At 46.3% G+C, this 21,041-nt stretch overlaps 1 protein-coding gene across 1 annotated transcript; it reads left to right on the forward strand.

The window, feature by feature from the left end:
• The first annotated feature begins 16,216 nt into the window (after positions 1-16,216).
• On the forward strand, positions 16,217-19,102 carry LOC147748850 (twist-related protein 2-like). The gene has a single exon (XM_086964175.1). It carries the CDS (start codon positions 16,309-16,311, stop codon positions 16,921-16,923), a length of 615 nt encoding a protein of 204 aa, XP_086820301.1. The 5' UTR covers positions 16,217-16,308; the 3' UTR covers positions 16,924-19,102.
• The last annotated feature ends 1,939 nt before the right edge of the window (positions 19,103-21,041 follow it).

A 21,041-nucleotide genomic window follows, 5' to 3' on the forward strand; every position in this document is an offset into this window, starting at 1 on the left:
AGTGTCCCCGTGAGGTACATGCCCAGGCCCTTAATCAGCGAATTTTCCCAGGTCCAGTTCCTTCAGCCCCCAACATCTACTAGAACAAATCATGCGGTGTGCCCCAACAGGCGCCTGAACAGGGGGGTGTGCAGAAGTCGCGACCAGAACAGAACCCCCTCTCACACACCCCTCCCCCTCCCCACAACTTATCTGTTCGACTTGCAGTCCTCAGAAGATGCACCATGTTGTCCTTCACCCCACCTGGAGTGGGCCACAACGAGAAGGAATCGGGAGTCCATTTCTCGTATACCCGGCAATCAGCAGGGCAACCCAGACCAACAGGGTTCAGTCCTGTTCGTCTAAGCGGCTGTCGCTGTCGTCACCCTCTTGATTCTTGTCCGAGCTTCCTTTCGCTTCCCTCGACCATTGCTTCGTCGCCTGCTGCAGCACTTTAGGATCCGTAAAGATATGAGAATGGCCCCCTTTGTTGACTCGTAACTTAGCCGGATACAGCAGCGCATAGTCCAGACCCATCTCCCTTAGACGTTTTTTGTGCGGTATGAACTGTTTCCGCTCCTCCTGCACCTTAGCCGTAAAGACCGGGTATAGGGAGATAGCTGACCCCTCATATTGTAGGTTCTGTTTTGTGCGTGCCAAAAGGAGTGCAGTGTCTCTGTCCCTATAGTTGAGAAGTTTCGCTATAATAGGGCGTGGAGGCACACCAGGCTGCGGCTTGAGTGCCAGCGATCTATGTGCTCTCTCCACCGTAAACATATGTGAGAACACTCCGTCTCCCAGAAGTTTCACGAGAAGCTGTTCCACAAAGCGCTCCATTGGGCCCGTTGCCGTAGTCTCCGGAAGGCCCGTGATGCGTAGGTTACAACGCCGAGAACGCGCTTCTAAATCCTCGGTTTTATCTTGCAGTGTCCGCATCATCCGCTCCATCTTCTTTTGCGCCGTATCCAGATCGGTTTGCGCCTCCTCCACTTCCGTCATTCTGCGTTCTGCCAATACATGCCTCTCGGCATGTTTGTCCAGCCGCTCCGTCATCCGATCCATTCTATAGGACATCGCGTCGATCTTGGACCCCAGGGCCGAGATGCTGGATTGGATGCCCTGTTCCATAGAGAGCAGCATAGTCTTTAAGTCTGAGTCAATGCTCGGAGCCTCCACCAAGCGTTCCGTTGGGCCACCCTCAGCTACCGGGCTCTGCTGCAACAGACGCTTCTGCGAGAAGGGCAGCTTACTTTGAGTCCTATCGCCCTTGCCCATGATGCCACCCCTCACTCCTGTAGGCCTCACCAAAGCGTAGGATCGTCAAGGTAGCTCTCAGGGCGATGACGCACAAGGCTATGGCACCTGCGGGCCGCTCCTCACCTCGAACCACCCCCCGACTGGGGCTCCGTGGTATTGCGGGCTAGTGGCACTAAGGCGTGGACCGCCGGAGAGACAATCGAGCCGGCGTGAGTCCTGAAGGGCCAACTGGGTGAAACAGGGGGGCCCCGCCGGTCAGGGAGCCTGCTTCTTGCTGACCAGGAAATGTACCCACCTCCAGGTGCAATATCAGGAGCTTCCTCGCTGGCGACCTGCACCTCCAACACCGCAGGCGCCGAGCGCAGAAAGGGCGCGAGGATTCTGCAGAGGGTGGGTCGTCGTCTTTCACGAGTAGGGGGGCCCCAATCCAGCCCACCTCAATGTCCGCTCCTGCACCGCGCCCCAGGGTCAGCTGAAGTCGGGTCCCTTCTGCCCTCTGTTAGACTCGTTTTTGTGCCTTTCTGCCCCGTTAGACTAGTTTTTTCTGCCCTTCTGCCCTCTGTTAGACTTGTTTTCCCCTTGTTTTTCTGCCCTTCTGTCCTCTGTTAGACTGTTTTTTGTGCCCTTCTGCCCTCTGTTAAACTCGTTTTTCCCTTGTTTTTCTGCCCTTCTGCCCTTTGTTAGACTGCTTGTTGTGCCTTTCTGCCCTCTGCATCACCACATCATCACTCAGCCCTACCCCAGAATCACTCAGCACCACCACATTATCACTCAGCACCACCACATTATCACTCAGCACCCCCACAGCACCAGTCAGCTCCACCACAGCATCACTCAGCGGCACCACAGCATCACTCAGCACCACCACATTATCCCTCAGCACCACCACAGCACTACTCATCACCACCACAGCATCATTCAGCACCACCACAGCATCACTTAGCACCACCCCAGCACCAATCAGCACCACCACAGCACCACTCAGCGCCACCACAGCATCACTCAGCACCACCACAGCATCACTCAGCACCACCACATTATCACTCAGCATCACCACAGCACCACTCAGCACCACCACATCATCACTCAGCACCACCACAGCATCACTCAGCACCACCACAGCACCACTCACCACCACACCAGCATCGCTCAGCACCATCCCAATATCACTCAGCACCACCACAGCACCACTCAGCATCACCACAGCACCACTCAGCACCACCACAGCACCACTCAGCGCCACCTCAGCATCAATCTGCGCAACCATTCAACAACAACTGGTTCAAATATGTTCTCTCAATGTTTCAAACTTTATTACAAATGTCACAAAAAGATGTTAATATTTCACTTCTGTTCTTGGATTTTCGTCACAATAAAATACACTGAACATAATCTTCACAAAAGTTATTTACAAAAGTTTAAGCTATTGCCATTATAAATTAAAATCACTTTTATTTAAGTATCAATTATTTAAAAAAATTAAAAGCCATCGTAATTTGTAATATCAAACCAGCTAAGTCACGTAAATACAAAACATGTTGCATTACAAATGCTACAGGTGTCACATTTGCGAAAGTTATAACTATTGGCATTGTAAATGACAAAGCTATTAATTTAGCTATTTTCAAAACCAACACATAAAATAAAAAAAATTGTCATTTACAAGACCAATAGCTCAAACTTTCCTAATGCGAGAACTATTGCATTGCACATGCTTGTTTTTATATCTGTCAGTGCTTCCTGTTGAGGTTTAATTTTCGTGACAGGCGCCTCATTGCCTACTTGTAACTATTCTCTGACCCTGCTTCAAGGGTCAGAGCAGGGTCAGAGAATAGTTGCAAGTAGGCAACGAGGCGCCAGGAAGCACTTACCGGCTTACAGCAGCAGGTGCCCAAGTTGAAGTTAATTTCTCTGTAACCCTTTTGTAAAAGGTTACAAAAAATTAGCTTCAACTTTTGCACCTGCTGCTGTAACCCTGTAAGTGCTTGGCTGAAAATTTGTCCCCGCTGATTCGTGGATTTTACCGCGATTTCGCTAGATTCGCGGATCGCAAAATCGCGGAAAATCCGCAAATTCCGCGAGCGGAACGAATTTTCAGCCCATGCTTAGCTTTGATGACATTATTATGTCCACCCTTACGTCAAACTCGGCACCTTCAAGGTATAAATATGCCCACACTTGCCCTAGCAAACACACAGTGGTTTGGAGCAGTTTGACTATCAACTTGCCCGACGCATCCTGCTGCAGCAAGTGCCGAAGGAAGCCGACCCTCCAGCAGATGCACCGAGAGAGACAATGTCTTTTCTGTTGCAGAGAAATCCAGCTCCAGTGTTTCCAAGCTCCCCTTGCGGGATGTTGGGAAATCGAGTCCTGAGACAGAGGGATACCAGACCTCCTTCATTCTAAACCAAGGTACGGAGCTGATTAGACCCTTAAAGAAATCTTGGATAGATTCTTGGCAAAAAGAATACTAAACTTATGCTACACCACACTTACTTCTTCCCTCATACTAGACTTAGGTTAGGTACATCGGGGTAGGCGTATTTTAGAAGCACCAGTTAGGTACTTTTAGTCTTTATTTATTCAGGTATGTATTTTATGGCTTAGAAACCATACCATGCTTTTACAGTATTATTTTATAATACTCTTCTTGCTGTACGCATTATACTTTACAGCCAGTATTACGATTGTAGCAGTTCATTTCTTCTGCATGAGAAAGAAGACTGTTCAATAAATACTTTTATTGAAAACGCCCCTCTCTCTATTTCTCTGCACCTCTGATGAAACAAAGCATGCACGATTGACTGAGTAAAATATCTATCTATTGTTTCCACGACTCTGAAGATCAGTTTTATCTTGGGGAAACAAAGTTGTCATGTTTATGCGGTTGTCAGAAACTAATCCCTTCTTGTACATTCGAGAAAGTTTCTAGTGACCTCTGAGCTAGCTGGCGGTCACAATTAAGTTTAATATATTCGATAGAGACCTAGTAGACACAAGTCCTATGTCACATCTATAGGATATATTATTACAATGCTCAGAGCCTATTGGGAATATAGGAACTACACTACCCTCCGAGAGGCCAGCAAGGGAATAGGCAGGATGGAGAAAGCCAGGGCCTGGGAGGCTCTTGTGGGGGAACTAGTGGCAGCTGACGCAGATGCTGACAGCAAGGGGAACACCCCGAGGGTGGCAACACTGGACCCAGGTGGCGGGCAAGAGGAGCAACCAGCCCTACATCCATGAGAGAGGCAGTGAGACAATAGTCACTTACTAGGGCCCTAGAACCTGACCACCTCCTCGCATACACCTTCCACATTTCACCCATTAGCAAGCAATTCAAGGGGGGGAGGGGGATAGTTTTATTGGGAAAGGGTTATGGAAGAAGGCACATCAAAGACTGAACCAGGATACGTACAATTGTATGCACTGTCAATCTATAAATGCCAATAAAATATGTTCTAAAAAAAATAAATACATAGATTGCCATTGACAAAATGTTTTGTTCTGTATTCGTGTATATTTGAGAGCAAGGGTCTACAGGCAAAAGTTAAACGTGGTAAGGACTTTATTACAATTGAATAATAGCACAAACAATAAAAATACTACCACGACTACTACTAATATTAATAATAAGAATATTACCAAACATTGGCAAAGCCAGTAGGGTGTATTATTTGGCTTAACCAATGTTTTTTACTGATGCTGTTCAGCATTTGCAAACTGAAAAATATAAGTTCAGAAACAGCAAGGCCCCGCAAAAAAGCAGCAGGCTTATGTAGAAACACAAATGCATCATCAGGCATACTCAATGTGTTATGTCAGTCCAGGCATGATGTAATATACACAGGCATGTATTACCACCACACATGCACCAATATGTGTTATGATGATGTGGCTAAGTTCTTTTTAATTTACTGTTCCAAGATGGTGGATCTCCATTTTGGGTGAAAAATATAAAAAGTGTGCGAAATTGCCTAATTGTGAAAAGAGGAGCCTGGAAACAAATTGTAGCTTTTAGAAACCACTCAAAAAACAACAAAAACTATGTAAAGAAAACAACTCAACAAGGAGGTGAGGGAGACCAACAGTGAAGTGGCAAGGGAAGAGGTGGTGTAAGTGAACACAGCTGAGCAGCAGGAGCAATGAGGACCGGTAGGAGCAGGGAATCAATAGAGGAGCTTTTGAAAAAAATAAAGCAACCAAAAACGCATGAGGGGCCAAAAGGCACTGAGCAAGCAACAGACAAGTTTGAAACATCCTAGTAACATGATGATTATGTTGGTTGCTTGTATTTAAGGTTGGGAAGCACCACAAGTGAGCAACAGCTAGAACACACATACACAAAAACAATGTCAGTGGACTTTTCCTCTTTCTATGTGTGCTGCATAATGCAGCACAAATAGAAAGAGGAAAAAACGAGGGTAAATGAATAAATTTCTCCTTGTTAGGTCTCACCTTTGGAGGTGTAGAGATTTTGCGGTTTCACAGCATGTTTACATGGTTTAGTAAATCTGTGGCAGTGTCAAAATCCATGGGTGTTGCATGGGAAAAGACATGCAATGCCAGTGTAACTCCTCCCTGGAACACAGTGATGGTACACTGCATTTTGCCCAGTGTTGCATTGCTGATGCCTTCATGACATTATTAGGCACAGATGGTTAATTTGCGTGTCTTAACATGTGTGACTTGGGGATTTGCTTTACACATGTACCAAGATACATGGCATATGTATGAGGCAGAACCCCGATACATATGATCCTATCTCCATCAACAGACACAGAGACAGTTAATTTGCGCTACATTTTTACTGATAGTAGCTCTGTTATGTGCTTCAGATTTGCTTACCAACAAGTACACCATTCCCATATCATCTATTCATGAAGAGCTCATTGATGGTGGGGTGCCTGAAGATGTAGGCATCATGCGCACTCCCTGGGTATTTTGCCAGCGCATTGGTGAACATCCTCCGAAAGTCCATGATGGCCTGGATGTTGATGAAGTAGGTGTGCTTCTAGTTCCTGTACAGGTGTGATGTTGCTGCAGGGAGTACCAGTTGTGCATGTGTACAATCCATGGCTGATAGGACATGTGGGAATCCAGTGATGGTATAGAAACCTTGCTTGGTGTCCAGCTGCTGTAGTTGTGTCTTGGGGAAGAAGAGGTACTGGGGTGTTAGGCGGATGATGACATCTAGGACAGAGGGTAGAAAGGCAGAAAAATATGGCTGCAATATTCCAGCCAGTCATTCCAGCTTGACCTGCGGAGGAATGTTGGTAGGCTTGTCAGTTGGTAGCTTGAGAGTGCTATCTTATTCAGCAGTTCTATTATGGACTCCCTTCTGAGTAGGTAGCATGTGATTAACTAATTTTCCCTGAGGTCAATGAGGGAAGTCTGTTGGTGAAAAACGTGCTCCGTTCTTTTGCACTGCCAACGTGGTGAGGGGTGTGGTCTCCTTTCAACTATCAAATGCAAAATGAGCATTTCCATGGTGTAATGGGGTTTGCAAAAGTGCTTTGTGTGGCTTCTGTTTATGTACCAGAGACAATGTGTCATTTCTTACGCCTGGGTGCCGATGTACAGGAATTTTGACACATTTCAGGCTATGTGTGAAGCTTGATTATGATGATGATTATGATGCATCACACATTGCAATACCATAAATATTACTGCATCCGTTCTACGGTGGATTTTACGAGGGAACGCCTTCCTTGAATATATTATTCTCTGCATGACACAGTCGGTTCTGGTGCTCGAAATTTCCACCACACGCCTACCAAAATGGACTCATTTGGCCACATGGATCAATTCGTAAATATGGAGTATTCCCTTCGCCACCATTGCGTCTTAAATAGTGATGCCATGGCGGCGTGAGCCTCTCATAAATAAGCCCCTTCGAGTCTCAACCGTGTATAAAGGAGAGCTGTGAACTAAATTGCTGCTCAGTCACATTGTGATTCAGTTTGGGAGTTACACCGTTTACAAGAAAACATATTTCACTTTCTCAGTGAACTCTTGGCTTTGAATTTTGGTGCAGATGTTAGCGATGAAAGTGGTGCTAAAAAAGGGACCCCCAGGTGGTCCATTGAATAGCCATTCCAGCTGCATTATTTTTTACCTTACAAGATGGATGGAGCATCCAAGATTAGTTATTGTGCAATTTGGGGGTTTTCATAATTTTTTGTGGTGAGGGGTGGGGTAGTTTGGGACCATATCAAGAGCCTTAAGTGTGGATGTGCTCAAGAAGTATAAAGTATTTCTACAATGCTAAAATTTCCTCTGTGTGTATTTGTCTTTAAGCCTTTTGATAGAAAATATTGTATTAATTCCTAAAGGATGATCGGGTAACCTCCCAAGGGGCACTCCCAAATGGGTAACGGCCACAACAACGCGAGTAAAACCACTGTCGCCGTTCCAACGCAAGCGCATTCACTCTTCCCTTAACCAGGCATATGCCTTATAATGCATGGTTAAGGCATATGCACGGTCTAGATGCTGAGATGGGCAGGTCCAGGAACAGGAAAGATCGGGAGAGGACCAAGTGAGGTAAGTGGGACTGGGGCGGGCTTAAGCGGGTGTGGTGGTAATTTTGAAGGTTTGTAGGTAGTTCATACAGGTTAGGGTTGTTTTCAGGGCTGGTGGGTGTTTTTTTTTAGGGCTGGGGGGGTCAGGTTGCTTTTAGGGCTCAGGGGTGGTGTAGTTTGTAGGGGTTGATGGGGTCAGGGTAGTTTTTAGGGCTCAGGGGGTTGGGGTGGTTTTTAAGGCTCAGGGGGAGTCGGGCAGTTTTAAGGACTCGGGGGTCAGGGAAGTATTTAAGGCTCAAGGGGGGGGGGGGACTGAGAAAAATGTTAGGGATCGGGGTGTCTGGGTTTTGGGGCCCATGGAGGGGTTGTGGTATTTTTTAGTGCTCAGGAGTGGGTCAGGAAGTTGTTAGGGCTAAGGGAAGGTGGCATAGGGTGAGATCTTTACTACACATCTCTATACTAGTCATGCCTTTACCATGAATTTGCATGGTAAAGGCATACGTGGTAAAAGAATGCGTTGTTCAGATACATTTGTGGTTTATACAGCGTAGCAGAGGCACGCATGGTTTAGCCATACGTGCCTCTGTCATACAACTCTCCCAAATGCCTCCTGTGGATTAGTTGACCTATGCCGGCTTGCACTAATGCCGATTTGTACCACTGCAGATTATATCGAGGACAAATGGTGCTTTGTGAAAATGGAACTATAAACAAAAAACTTAGGGGTCTAAACTGGAAATCCACTAATGACTCCACAATATATTCCTTATGCCAAACCGGTGTGCGTAAGAAAATTACATAAATTTAGCAGACCATGTCACCAAAATGCGAAACACCAGTGAACGTGAGTCACCCATGGTTTGAGGATTCCCATCAAAGTCTTGTATAGATCAATGTTCTCATCTGGTAATCCTTATCGGGTATTGTGTCTCTTGATCATTGAGACCACTAGCATACCCTGATAGACGGTTCGGGGTAGCCACCCACAATCACCTGGATGAACCACATGATGTTGACATGATGGAAAAGTGCAGTGCAAAAAACAATATATGTGGTGGTTAAAAAGGGATAGGGAACTTGACACAACCTATTTTAATAAACGTCAGCCCCTTCCATGTTAAAAACAAGAACAGTCTAGCACAATCATCGCAGTTCACACAAATAGCTGCGATCAGACCAACATGTTTCAGCCACACAGGGAGATGCCCAGGCTTTCGTCAGGGTCTCTGTTCTATATTGTTGCTACCGCTTGTAAGTGAACAAAAAGTGTGAAAAAACTATATGAAAAAACACACACGTGAAATACAACAGTAAAGGATATAGTGTTCCCTCATCTGTAAACTCCTCTTTTCGGCACCTGGTGTCTAAAGTTTATCTGTAGGAGACAAACGCACAGATGAGACACATTCAGCTACACTGGTCTGCTCAGAAAAATCATTGTGAATGCATTGTGTGTAACTTTATTACTCACCCAGTGTGTCCGGGGAGTGGACCTCACCTCTTCCTGGACCTGGCTCAGGATGTGTGAGACCCCGCTCTAAGGGGACAAAGACCGACTTCGTAAGTATCATGAGCAGAGGGACCAAACTGAGATCTACTATGACGAATTACAAAATACGAGGTCTCTAAGTCCTTTGTCCTCAGAGTTAAACTAACATATATCAAAAGCTCCTAATCAATACCTCCCTTCTATTCTACAAATAGCTATGAGTTCAAAACCTGGCCCCAGATATATGGCCAGGAGCTTTTGATATATGTTAGTTTAACTCTGAGGCCACTTTTTGTTCACTTACAAGCGGTAGCAACAATATAGAACAGAGACCCTGACGAAAGCCTGGGCATCTCCCTGTGTGGCTGAAACATGTTGGTCTGATCGCAGCTATTTGTGTGAACTGCGATGATTGTGCTAGACTGTTCTTGTTTTTAACATGGAAGGGGCTGACGTTTATTAAAATAGGTTGTGTCAAGTTCCCTATCCCTTTTTAACCACCACATATATTGTTTTTTGCACTGCACTTTTCCATCATGTCAACATCATGTGGTTCATCCAGGTGATTGTGGGTGGCTACCCCGAACCGTCTATCATGGTATGCTAGTGGTCTCAATGATCAAGAGACACAGTACCCGATAAGGATTACCAGATGAGAACATTGATCTATACAAGACTTTGATGGGAATCCTCAAACCATGGGTGACTCACGTTCACTGGTGTTTCGCATTTTGGTGACATGGTCTGCTAAATTTATGTAATTTTCTTACGCACACCGGTTTGGCATAAGGAATATATTGTGGAGTCATTAGTGGATTTCCAGTTTAGACCCCTAAGTTTTTTGTTTATAGTTCTGGTTCCATTGGGGGATATTACTTAGGCAGGGTCTTTAAACATCCCTCTAGCCCTTCAACAGTGCTTGTTTTTAGGTCTCGCCTGTCGATGCGCATGCGCATCGAGCAAGCGAGACTATGGGGGCTCATCCACTCTTTATCCAACTTGCAAGGAATCGTGGCGATTCCTTGCAGTGCCCGTGACTTTTAAGCTCAATGCGCATGCGCATTGAGCTTAAAAGCGCGTGCACATCAGTTCCCTCAGCCGCACTCCAGGCCCCTGCTGCTTTCACACCCCCTCCCCGCTCCGCCCCCTCCCCTGCCCGCCGTCTGTTCCCTCAGCCGTCTGTACCCTGCTGCTTAACACCCTCTCCCCCGCTCCGCCCCCTCCCCGCCATGTCGCATGCAATCGTTTCGTATTTTTGATAGCCGAAGCAGCCACAAGCCTTTGTCTCTTTATTTACTAAATGACGGGTGCCAGGATTGCTTTAAAAGGAAAGATATTTCTATCATACTCACAGATTTAGGGGCCATTACACCTCACGCCAGGGGGATAACATTTACCAATCATGGACAATAGCGTGGCACAAAGTTCAGTCGAACTTTATGTACTTTATTAGAACCTACAAGTCTGCCCAAGCACAGCTAAAGCTGCCCGTTATCTCTGCACAGCATTTGTATCCCCACCACAAAAAATACATCGCTGCGTTTTGAATATTCTCTACCACGTAAAATCCTCAATCCATGTACTGTAACACGCCTAAATTGATTAAGCCTGGACAGCTTTTATGGAATGTTAAGGAGGCTTGAGCACGAAATGCCTCAAACACCAAAGTAATCCCAAAAGCACTTAGCGGGATGGGAGACTTTGCACCCACGGGGTTACATAACTGCGAGTCAATCGACCACACCGGCTCACCCGGAGCTCAAAGAACGCCCGCCGCAGAGTACAGGGCGGACCCGGCCATCGGGCGGTCCGGTTTTACTCTACTCGTCAACAGATGGGCTACAGCGTATAGGGCCAATTATCTCTCGCTTGATCACCGGTGTCAGCAGCTGCTCACGAAAATCTATAACCGAGGTGCAGCACTATAACCTGGTCTACCGCAGCCAAGAAAGAGACCAGCACTCTGACCACATTGCCTGCAGGCAGCCACCCATCGAACTATATGTACTTTATTAGAACCTACAAGTCTGCCCAAGCACAGCTAAAGCTGCCTGTTATCTCTGCACAGCATTTGTATCCCCACCACAAAAAATACATCGCTGCGTTTTGAATATTCTCTACCACGTAAAATCCTCAATCCATGTACTGTAACACGCCTAAATTGATTAAGCCTGGACAGCTTTTATGGAACGTTAAGGAGGCTTGAGCACGAAATGCCTCAAACACCAAAGTAATCCCAAAAGCACTTAGCGGGATGGGAGACTTTGCACCCACGGGGTTACATAACTGCGAGTCCATCGACCGCACCGGCTCACCCGGAGCTCAAAGAACGCCCGCCGCAGAGTACAGGGCGGACCCGGCCATCGGGCGGTCCGGTTTTACTCTACTCGTCAACAGATGGGCTACAGCGTATAGGTCCAATTATCACTCGCTTGATCACCGGTGTCAGCAGCTGCTCACGAAAATCTATAACCGAGGTGCAGCACTATAACCTGGTCTACCGCAGCCAAGAAAGAGACCAGCACTCTGACCACATTGCCTGCAGGCAGCCACCCCATGTTGGGCGGTACCCACTGACGGTTGAAGGACGTCTTAGATAGCCAATCAACCCACATACATATACTTTGTGATGCCCTGGGATTGGCTGTAGTGAATCAGCAGCACCGCCTGCTCAAAAGCGTCTTCTTGAATGACGTTCATTCGTGGGATTGGTTGTTATGTGACCCGGACGTGCTGAAATTACGGACTACTTAAAAGTCAGACAACGGAGTGAGTTCACTGATTGTCCGTGTAAGTAGCGGACAGGCGGTCACGTTAATGGGAGAAAGGGTGGCGGGGAAAGTGCATGCCAAATAGAATCAAGTTATTGCTTGTGCCATCTGCGAGTCCTGGTTTTTAGCTTATACCACTTTGCAAACTGTTTTTTCCTAAATCACAAGTCACAGAATGCAAATTGCTACGCTTTAAAAAACACGAGGACTGGTCAAAGGTCTTTCACGTAGTGTGAGGCACTTGGCAGCTTTGGGGTGGGAAAGGTGATATTGAAGGGCATTGCCGGAAGAGCGCATGTAGGTCCACTGAGGCTGAGCAGAGGCGTGCTGCATGACCGGCGGGTGGTTCTTGCATTGTTTAAAGAGTATTTACTGGGGCTTCCGGATAGTGCAATGAATACCGGTGGGAGGGTGATCTCATGACTAAGGAAACGTAACTGGGAATCCTTTAAAAGAGGCATGCATCATGTGTAAATACGGATGTAAGCCAAAACCTGTGAACTGGAAATCTTGTGTTTTACACCGCGTGCCGCTTATCTGCTTAAACCAAGCAAGCCATTTACCAAAGCTTGTTCGTACTATTTTTTTGCAATTAAAAATCAGAAAATTGCGTAACGACGCTCATTCTTACTTTCACACCACTGTTCAGCGTTCATTCTTACTTTCACACCACTGTTCTGCGCTCATTCTCACTTTCACACCACTGTTTTGCGCTCATTCTTACTTTCACACCACAATTCCCGTTATTTTTTTGGGACAGAATAACTAAAAAGTAGCTTCCGCACACCCTTTCCCCTATTTTGCATCTGCCGCACCTCTGTGATGCGTCCACAACCATGCCCGTGTTCCTTTCGCCTGCCCCCTTGTTTCTATTGCATTGCAAATGATTTGATAGCCGAAGCAGCCACAGGCCTTTGTCTCTTTATTTACTAAATGACGGGTGCCAGGATTGCTTTAAAAGGAAAGATATTTCTATCATACTCACAGATTTAGGGGCCAATACCTTTTTGCAAATCTCTAAAAAGTAATACACAAGGAGCATCTGTGTTAGTTAACAGGCCACAAGGACATGTGAGCATACCTCCATATAATAAGAAGGCTCACAAGTTGTTGTTGTGCATACACACCAGCAACCATGCCCGTGTTCCTTTCGCCTGCCCCGTACAGAAAAATGCTACAGTTCCTGGTGAAGCTGAGGAGAGTAAGAGTACAAATCATGAGTAGGGTTGCTAACGGAGGAAATGAAATTACTGAACTGAAGTTCCTTTAAACGTGACCAGCAACTTCTGAGATACAATATAACTGACTCAAAACAAGATTAATGCATTATTTAAGCATGCAGACTGTTTCCCTACTTGCGTCGAAGTGGAAAGTCCCCAACGATCTCTGTTCGATCTTTAGTCTGCTTTGCTTTCACTTTCTTTTAAGACAGTAAAGTTAGCATTTCCAGGAAAGGAAGGACACCCACGCGCAGTACATGTGAATGCCCTCACCCTCACTCACCCTCACTCACCCTCACTCACCCTCACCCACCCTCACTCACCCTCACTCACCCTCACTCACCCATCCTCACTCACCCTCAACCCCTCACCCTCACTCACCCTCACCCTCACTCACCCTCAACCCCTCACCCTCACCCTCAACCCCTCACCCTCACCCTCACTCACCCTCAACCCCTCACCCTCACTCACCCTCACTCACCCTCAACCCCTCACCCTCACTCACCCTCACTCACCCTCAACCCTTCACCCTCACTCACCCTCACTCACCCTCACCCTCACTCACCCTCACTCACCCTCAACCCTTCACCCTCACTCACCCTCAACCCCTCACCCTCACTCACCCTCACCCTCACTCACCCTCAACCCCTCACCCTCACTCACCCTCAACCCCTCACCCTCAACCCCTCACTCTCACTCATCCTCACTCACCCTCAACCCCTCACCCTCACTCACCCTCACCCACCCTCAACCCCTCACCCTCACCCTCACTCACCCTCAACCCCTCACCCTCACTCACCCTCAACCCCTCACCCTCACTCACCCTCAACCCCTCACCCTCACTCACCCTCACTCACACTCACCCTCACTCACCCTCACTCACCCTCACTCACCCTCACCCACCCTCAACACCTCATCCTCATTCACCCTCACCCTCACTCACCCTCACCCACCCTCAACACCTCATCCTCACTCACCCTCACCCTCACTCACCCTCAACACCTCACCCTCACTCACCCTCACCCTCACTCACCCTCACCCTCACCCTCACCCTCACTCACCCTCAAACCCTCACCCTCACTCACCCTCAACCCCTCACCCTCACTCACCCTCACCCTCCCTCACCCTCACCCTCCCTCACCCTCAACCCCTCACCCTCACTCACCCTCACTCACCCTCACTCACCCTCACTCACCCTTACTCACCCTCACCCACCCTCACCCACCCTCACTCACCCTCAACCCCTCACCCTCACTCACCCTCAACCCCTCACTCACCCTCAACCCCTCACTCACCCTCAACCCCTCACTCACCCTCACTCACCCTCACTCAGCGCAACCACAGCATCTTCACTAAATATATTTAATAAACTTTAAGACATTGGCAATATAAAATAAAATCCATTTTATTTACGTATTAATTATTAATTGTTTTTTAAAGCCATTGATTTTTTTTATATCAATACATATAAGTCACATATAAGTCCTGTTAATACAAAACATGTTGCTTTACAAATGCTAGAGGTGTCACATTTACAAAAATTATAACAATTGGCTTTGTAAAGAAGAAAGCTATTAATTTAGCTATTTAGAAAAAACAACACATAAATAAAAAACAAAAAAAAATAACACCTATAGCTCAAACTTTACTACTGCGAGACCTATTGCATTTCCAATGCTTGTTTGTGCTTTGTGAAAATGCCTTAAAAGCAGGTGTCAATCCACAGGTATTCAATATGTTTGTTTTGCTTCACTGTTTTTGCCAGACTTCAATACCTTTTGCACCTATTAGTGAAACTTAACTCACGGTGTTTCTCACGGGAGTGAAACTCCTCCTTGTCATTTCTAACTAGTAACAAGCTCTGGGGGGATCAATGTAATTGCTGAATAAAAATGGAGGCAATCTGCTTATCACTGGTCAGACTCACGTGGCTCATATGAGTCTCAACAGCTGGGCAAGAAGGATGCATGTTAGTGGGAGCATTACAAGGTAGACGGCTCTATACACAAATCTCCAAAGCAGTCACAGTTCATGAATAACAAATTGTTACCCATTGCTACCCTACTAAAAACTCCCGCAGCTTACTCATGAAATGTACTTCAATACCCTGAATGGTCTGAGTCGCGCTAGATCAAACTGCACATAAATTAATAAAACTAGAGAAACCCTACTAGTTTACATTTTTGCTACAGATGTGACCAAATCTGAATTCCTACATTTTGTTTCAATCTTAGTCACACTTTTTTTTACTATTTATGCGACAATATATGTTCCCCATTGAATAATTTATAAATACAGGAAATAATTACAGTGACATTTTCTTGGCCCATCTTTTGCCTTAGTAAAATACATCTAAACGTCCCTATCACACAGGCAGCAGATATGTTGCATACGGGTTTGTCCTGTTTTTATTTAGGTTTGCATGAGCTCAAGGCTTCTGTAATACATCCTCAGGGCTGCTACGCACACCTTTCTAACTCACATTCAGCTCATCTACTTATATGCACCAATAGGATCATCAATATGTCCAGCAAATCCATTTTAAATCGCTTCCATGAGGCTGTTCACAGCGGGACTATACCCAACCCGCCTCCGAACCGGTCATACTCTATGACTCTGTGCATGTGCCTTTGAAAGATCCCCAGGCGCTGGCCGTCCTTTGATGAAGCTCCCAGGAGGCCTCTGCCATGGCGTCCCCTCTGCCGTGCGCCGACATCAGGGCAGCGTGCATCTGCGAACCTTCAGGGGCTGCAGGGGATGAAATCTGGATCCCATAAACTCAGGCCGCTTTCACAGTACCTTTCAGTGACTGATTGCTTTCGACGCTTCCTCCTCCCTCGCCCACCCGCCCCAACCCCTGGCCTTTCCTGCAATCCCACCCTCTCACCCTTGGCTACCCAATCAGGCAGTACAATTTCTCAAGTTCTCCCAGGGTTCCTCCTCTCCTTCCTGAAACAAGAAGGGAAGAGAGAAAAAGCCGGCGTGTGCTAAGAACTGTGGAAGTCCAAGGCGCTCTGGAGGTGAGCAGCGCTCGGCCTGGGTGGTGTCTGGGACATGTGGTGTCACCTATGTTCAGTCCCTGCTCACAGCTCTCAGGTAACTTCGCCTCCCTGGATTCCAGCCGCGGTTGCCTTGGGTGGAACACCTTCCTACACTTGAGTGAAGGTGCGCACTTTGGAAAGTTCCTGACGGTGAACATGAAGGAGGAGAGCTCATGCCCTGAGTCGCCTGAAGGTAGCCTGGAGACCAGCGAGGAGGAGGCTGACCGGCTTCACAAGAAATGCATGCGCAAACGGAGCCAGCTGGGCAAGGCCGTCGATGACCGCGGCTCACCATCCCCATCAGGCAAGAGGAACAAGCGCAGCCCCCTGCCGCAGTCCTTCGAGGACGTCCACACGCAGAGGGTCATCGCCAATGTGCGGGAGCGCCAACGGACCCAGTCTCTGAATGACGCCTTTGCCGAGCTGCGCAAAATCATACCCACGCTTCCATCAGACAAACTCAGCAAAATCCAAACGCTGAAGCTCGCCTCGCGCTACATAGACTTCTTGTACCAGGTGCTGCAGAGTGATGAGCTGGACCACAAGATCGCCAGCTGCAACTACCTGGCCCACGAGCGGCTCAGCTACGCCTTCTCGGTCTGGCGAATGGAAGGCGCGTGGTCCATGTCCGCCTCCCACTGAGTCCCTGTGGCCACTAAGACTCTCGTCGAGATGGTATGTCCAAAGCCTCCACTCTGGTTCCTGCCATCCGGAGAGGAACCCCCTGATAGTTGAAGCAGTCATGGCTGTGCCTCCCACGGTGCACGTGCGGCGTCCAACAAAGGGAGCCTATATTGTCAGGAGAGGATATGGCGTCCATGAAATGGAGCCTAAATGAATATCACGAATATGAAAGTGGGAACAAGGAGCAGGATCCTGCAGCCAGCATCTGGCTTCCCTGCTTACTGTCAGCAGCTGTGGATGGAAGTCCCCCCTGTGCACCTCTGTGATATTGGCATCATTCACAAATGGTGAGCAGATGCGAGGCTTCTGTTAAAAATAGCTCAACACAGAAGAGTGAAAACGGGTAGAAAACACACATCTCCCTCGAAATCGCCCCCTGCAGCAGAAGCAGAGGACGGCCTCCTAGGAGTGAACCCATTGCCTGACAGGGTGGCCTGTGCTGAAGGGACATGTCACCCGAGGAGGCTTTTCCTTGAGGTAGTAGCTGATCGCATGGGAATCCAGTTAACAGTATTCACTATAATTTGCGGTTTGCTAGTGCTTTATTCATATCCTCGTTGTCGAATTCTGTATTCAATCTATCTATCTTGTCCAGCGGCCATCATCTTTTCAAAAACGTGGACACAGCTGTTCTGTACTTGCGAGCCATGAATTCAATCTAAGCCATCGGTGATGTGCTAGGAGAAGGGAAGGCGCATCCGGGGAGACAGGATCTTTCCTCGTCTGGTACGAAGGCCTTTGACTCCATTCCGAAAGAAGCTGCCGTGGCTTACCAACAACAACATTAACAAAGTTGTCCAACTGCTGGCTCTGACCCGGCAGCCATTATGAGCAGTGGAAAGCTGAACACAAGGTGACTCGACCAATGACAACATACCTGTACCAGATCAGTATGAAATGATAACCGAGGAAGGATTGTTGGGCAGACACTGAACATGGTACAATGGAGTCCTCATGTGACATAGTGAGGTTTGGGGGGTTTATGAAATCCATTTCTTTTTATTTCACCTGCCACAAATCGAACAGCGGGTGGGGGATTACTTAATACAGAACTTTGCAAGGTGCCCACATTGAGGAATCTGGAAACGGGCAAACTAATATGGCCTGGAAATGGATATAAACTTTCATACACTTTTAAGAACAATTATAGGTGAGAATGCATGTTTTGACCATTCCCTTGTACCAACTCAAAAGGAAAATGGTGAAAAACAATTGGTGTGTAACACATTGGCTTGCCCAGAAAAGCACTCTCGGAGTGCAGACTGTTCGAAGCATGCTGTGCCCATCCCCAGCTGCCCTTGCCTCGAAAATAGATGTCTGGGCATCTCTGTAGAGCGGTGCCTTTTGCTGTGGGAACTCTTTCTTATTTTTATTCGCCCAGCCTGCACCAAAAGATTATTTTTTAGGAAAAACATTGTCCCCTTGCTATGCCTTCTATTTTCTTCTGCCCTTTTCTCTTTCAATTTGTCCCTTTCAGATCCGCCTTTTGTTCTTTTCCCTTTTCTATTGTTTCGTTGCTCTTTTCCTTTTAATGTCACCACAATGCTTAACTGTCCCAACTTTCATTGCTCACGGTGTCTATTTACCCCAAAGGAATTGACTACCTTAGTTTCATCAAAATTGGTCAGCTAATCACTTTAAATATCTGCTACCAACTTTTGACTTTCATTTTTTTGTTATTTCATTTACTAGTTATTTTTCAGTCTCCACATTTTAATTATTTTAAATCAAATGTACTAGACCACCTTTATTGTCTTTTGCAAAATGTTATTTTTTGATTTCAATACTAATTTTTCTCTTGAATTTTTTTATCTTCCCACTGCATCTTTTTTTCTATCTAGATTTCTTGCCCTCTCTCTATTTTGATGTCTCATTGATTGTCAAGAACTTTACTGTATCTCCAGATCAAAATTCGAATTGTGTTGTAATTCAGGATTTGCACCGTGGTACAACACTGCTGTTGACTTTACGCACATTTTTTTACTAGTACAGCTGCAATAAGTCTCAGTATATTGGAATTGTGTATGTTACATCAAGATATTGCTACACATTCTTGCAGTATGCTTTCAAGGTGAGCGGGGTCATTACCACTTTATTAGATGTTTAATATCTGTCATTAAAACAAGATAATTTTAAATATATACCCAGTTTTTCCTTCTTCATGTTTCTTTCGTCCCTACTTCTGAATCATGCCATCTCATTCTATTCTCCTTTTGGTGTCCTTCTTCCATGCAGAAAGGTCTGGAATGGCCTACAGGAAAACTCAATGTTCGGTACAGTTGGCGGAGAGTCAGTTGGTTGCAGGGCTGTTCTTGGCATGCCTGCCTCATCCCTCCCAAAGTTCTATCGGGAATTCTTCAAATTTCCCAGGTGGCCTGTCAGCCTCTGCATACAGACACATCTGAGGGGTCATGGGTCCCCCTCTTAAACACAAACAAGCAGCTTCCTAACCTCGTAAATCTGGAAGGAATTATGGGCTCTGAGAAGGCCTGAAGTAGACTTCCTGTAATCAGGAGCGCCTATAATCAAGACCCTGATGCCGCATTCTGTGTTGACCGCGCTACATTGCAGCCAAGACCTTATTCTTCGTTCTCCTGGTCCTTGCAACCCCACGTGGCTGCTTGAATATTGTACACTGTATCACCTCTGTGCATGTCTATGTGTCCTTTTGCGCGAACAAACATAGCAACCAAAGCTAAGGACACCTTTTACCACAGAACGTGATATTTTGAGAAGTAAGTAAGCCACAGACGAGGAGGGCTCACGAAGTAGTCGCATGTATGGAGAAGTATTTTTTAAAGTTATTTGTGCTTTCTTCTTGAGTGCGTCCTAGAGCAACCACTTACATTTTAAAGAAGGGATATTAGAAGAAAAACGAATGTAAGTCAAAAGTGTGATGTCTGACCACTCAGCACACTTTCAATCTTGGTTACAGGAACTCAAAAATCAATAATAAAGTCAGTACGAATAGTCATATAAAAAGAAACTTGTTTTTCGTTTTGAGCAATAACAATAATAACCATCAATGTAGAATAATAAATAAACTAGTGTTCATTTTTACCTGTGCACACAGCAACAACAGACCAAGAAAATGTGTATAAAATATGTAGAAGCCATAAGTACCCAGAGAACTCTCACACATGAAGATGGCGATCCGTTTCCTCTAAACAAACCCCCAAGGGATCATTTTGTCCCATTCTTTTAACGTACATGTACATAATAGCCAAAGTATAGCTGTATGCTCGTATTAGGTCAATATCAATCTGTCGGTAATAAAGCCATGACAACTGTACTGTTATTCCAAAGATGACGTGAGAACAGCACTGCTCTCCATAATAGTACCGCAGTGATACCGCTTTGCTCTCCTGCATCCTTCCCACTGCGCCTGTTGATGTCTTTGAGCTCTGCATGAATGATGCTTACATATTGTAATATTTACGTATAGATTGACAGAAGAAGTTAATTAGTAGCAGTATTTTTCATAACGTTGGGGAATACATGTAAATACATATTTCATATGAACTAAGGGAGCTGTTGATGAGAAATGCGTGCCAGATTCTGGGAACAGATCTTACATCTGCCGATTATCTGCTTCCAAACCGATACACATGTTGCCACAGCACCTCTTATCACAGTGGAGGGAAACAGTCTGCAGCCATTTTCCCCATCCAGCTCCGAAAAGCACATTGCAACGAATGGACTTGATTTCCAGTGTTCCATCTGATAAAGGGCTTCTAACTCGGTTTCTGTACTGTCACTCCCGGCAGTTTGACACAGTACAGCTTGGTAGCATCGGCTGCAGACTCTTTAGCTAAGCACCGTCAGTTTTGGCAAAGGAGGGAAAGGATGGACTGGAAAGTAGAGTATTGTACCCACTTTGATTCAGAGAGGAAGCCTTGATCGAATTTCGAATCTTTTGACTACCCACAAAGTAACGTAAAGAGTGGAGTCCAACTCTTTATGGATTATTGCTTCTTGTATTCATATTTAGAGCATGATAGGTGCTGCTTTGCTTTAGAAAAGGGTTGGAAATTTGAGGCAAGATTTCCATAGTGCACACTGCGAAGGAACCTGCA

Source organism: Lissotriton vulgaris, chromosome 1_1 (genome assembly GCF_964263255.1).
Source record: "Lissotriton vulgaris chromosome 1_1, aLisVul1.2, whole genome shotgun sequence".
NCBI lineage: Eukaryota > Metazoa > Chordata > Amphibia > Caudata > Salamandridae > Lissotriton > Lissotriton vulgaris.

Coding starts and splice junctions, on each gene's coding strand:
- LOC147748850 (XM_086964175.1), top strand. CDS start 16,309: ATGTTCAGTCCCTGCTCACAGCTCTCAGGTAACTTCGCCTCCCTGGAT.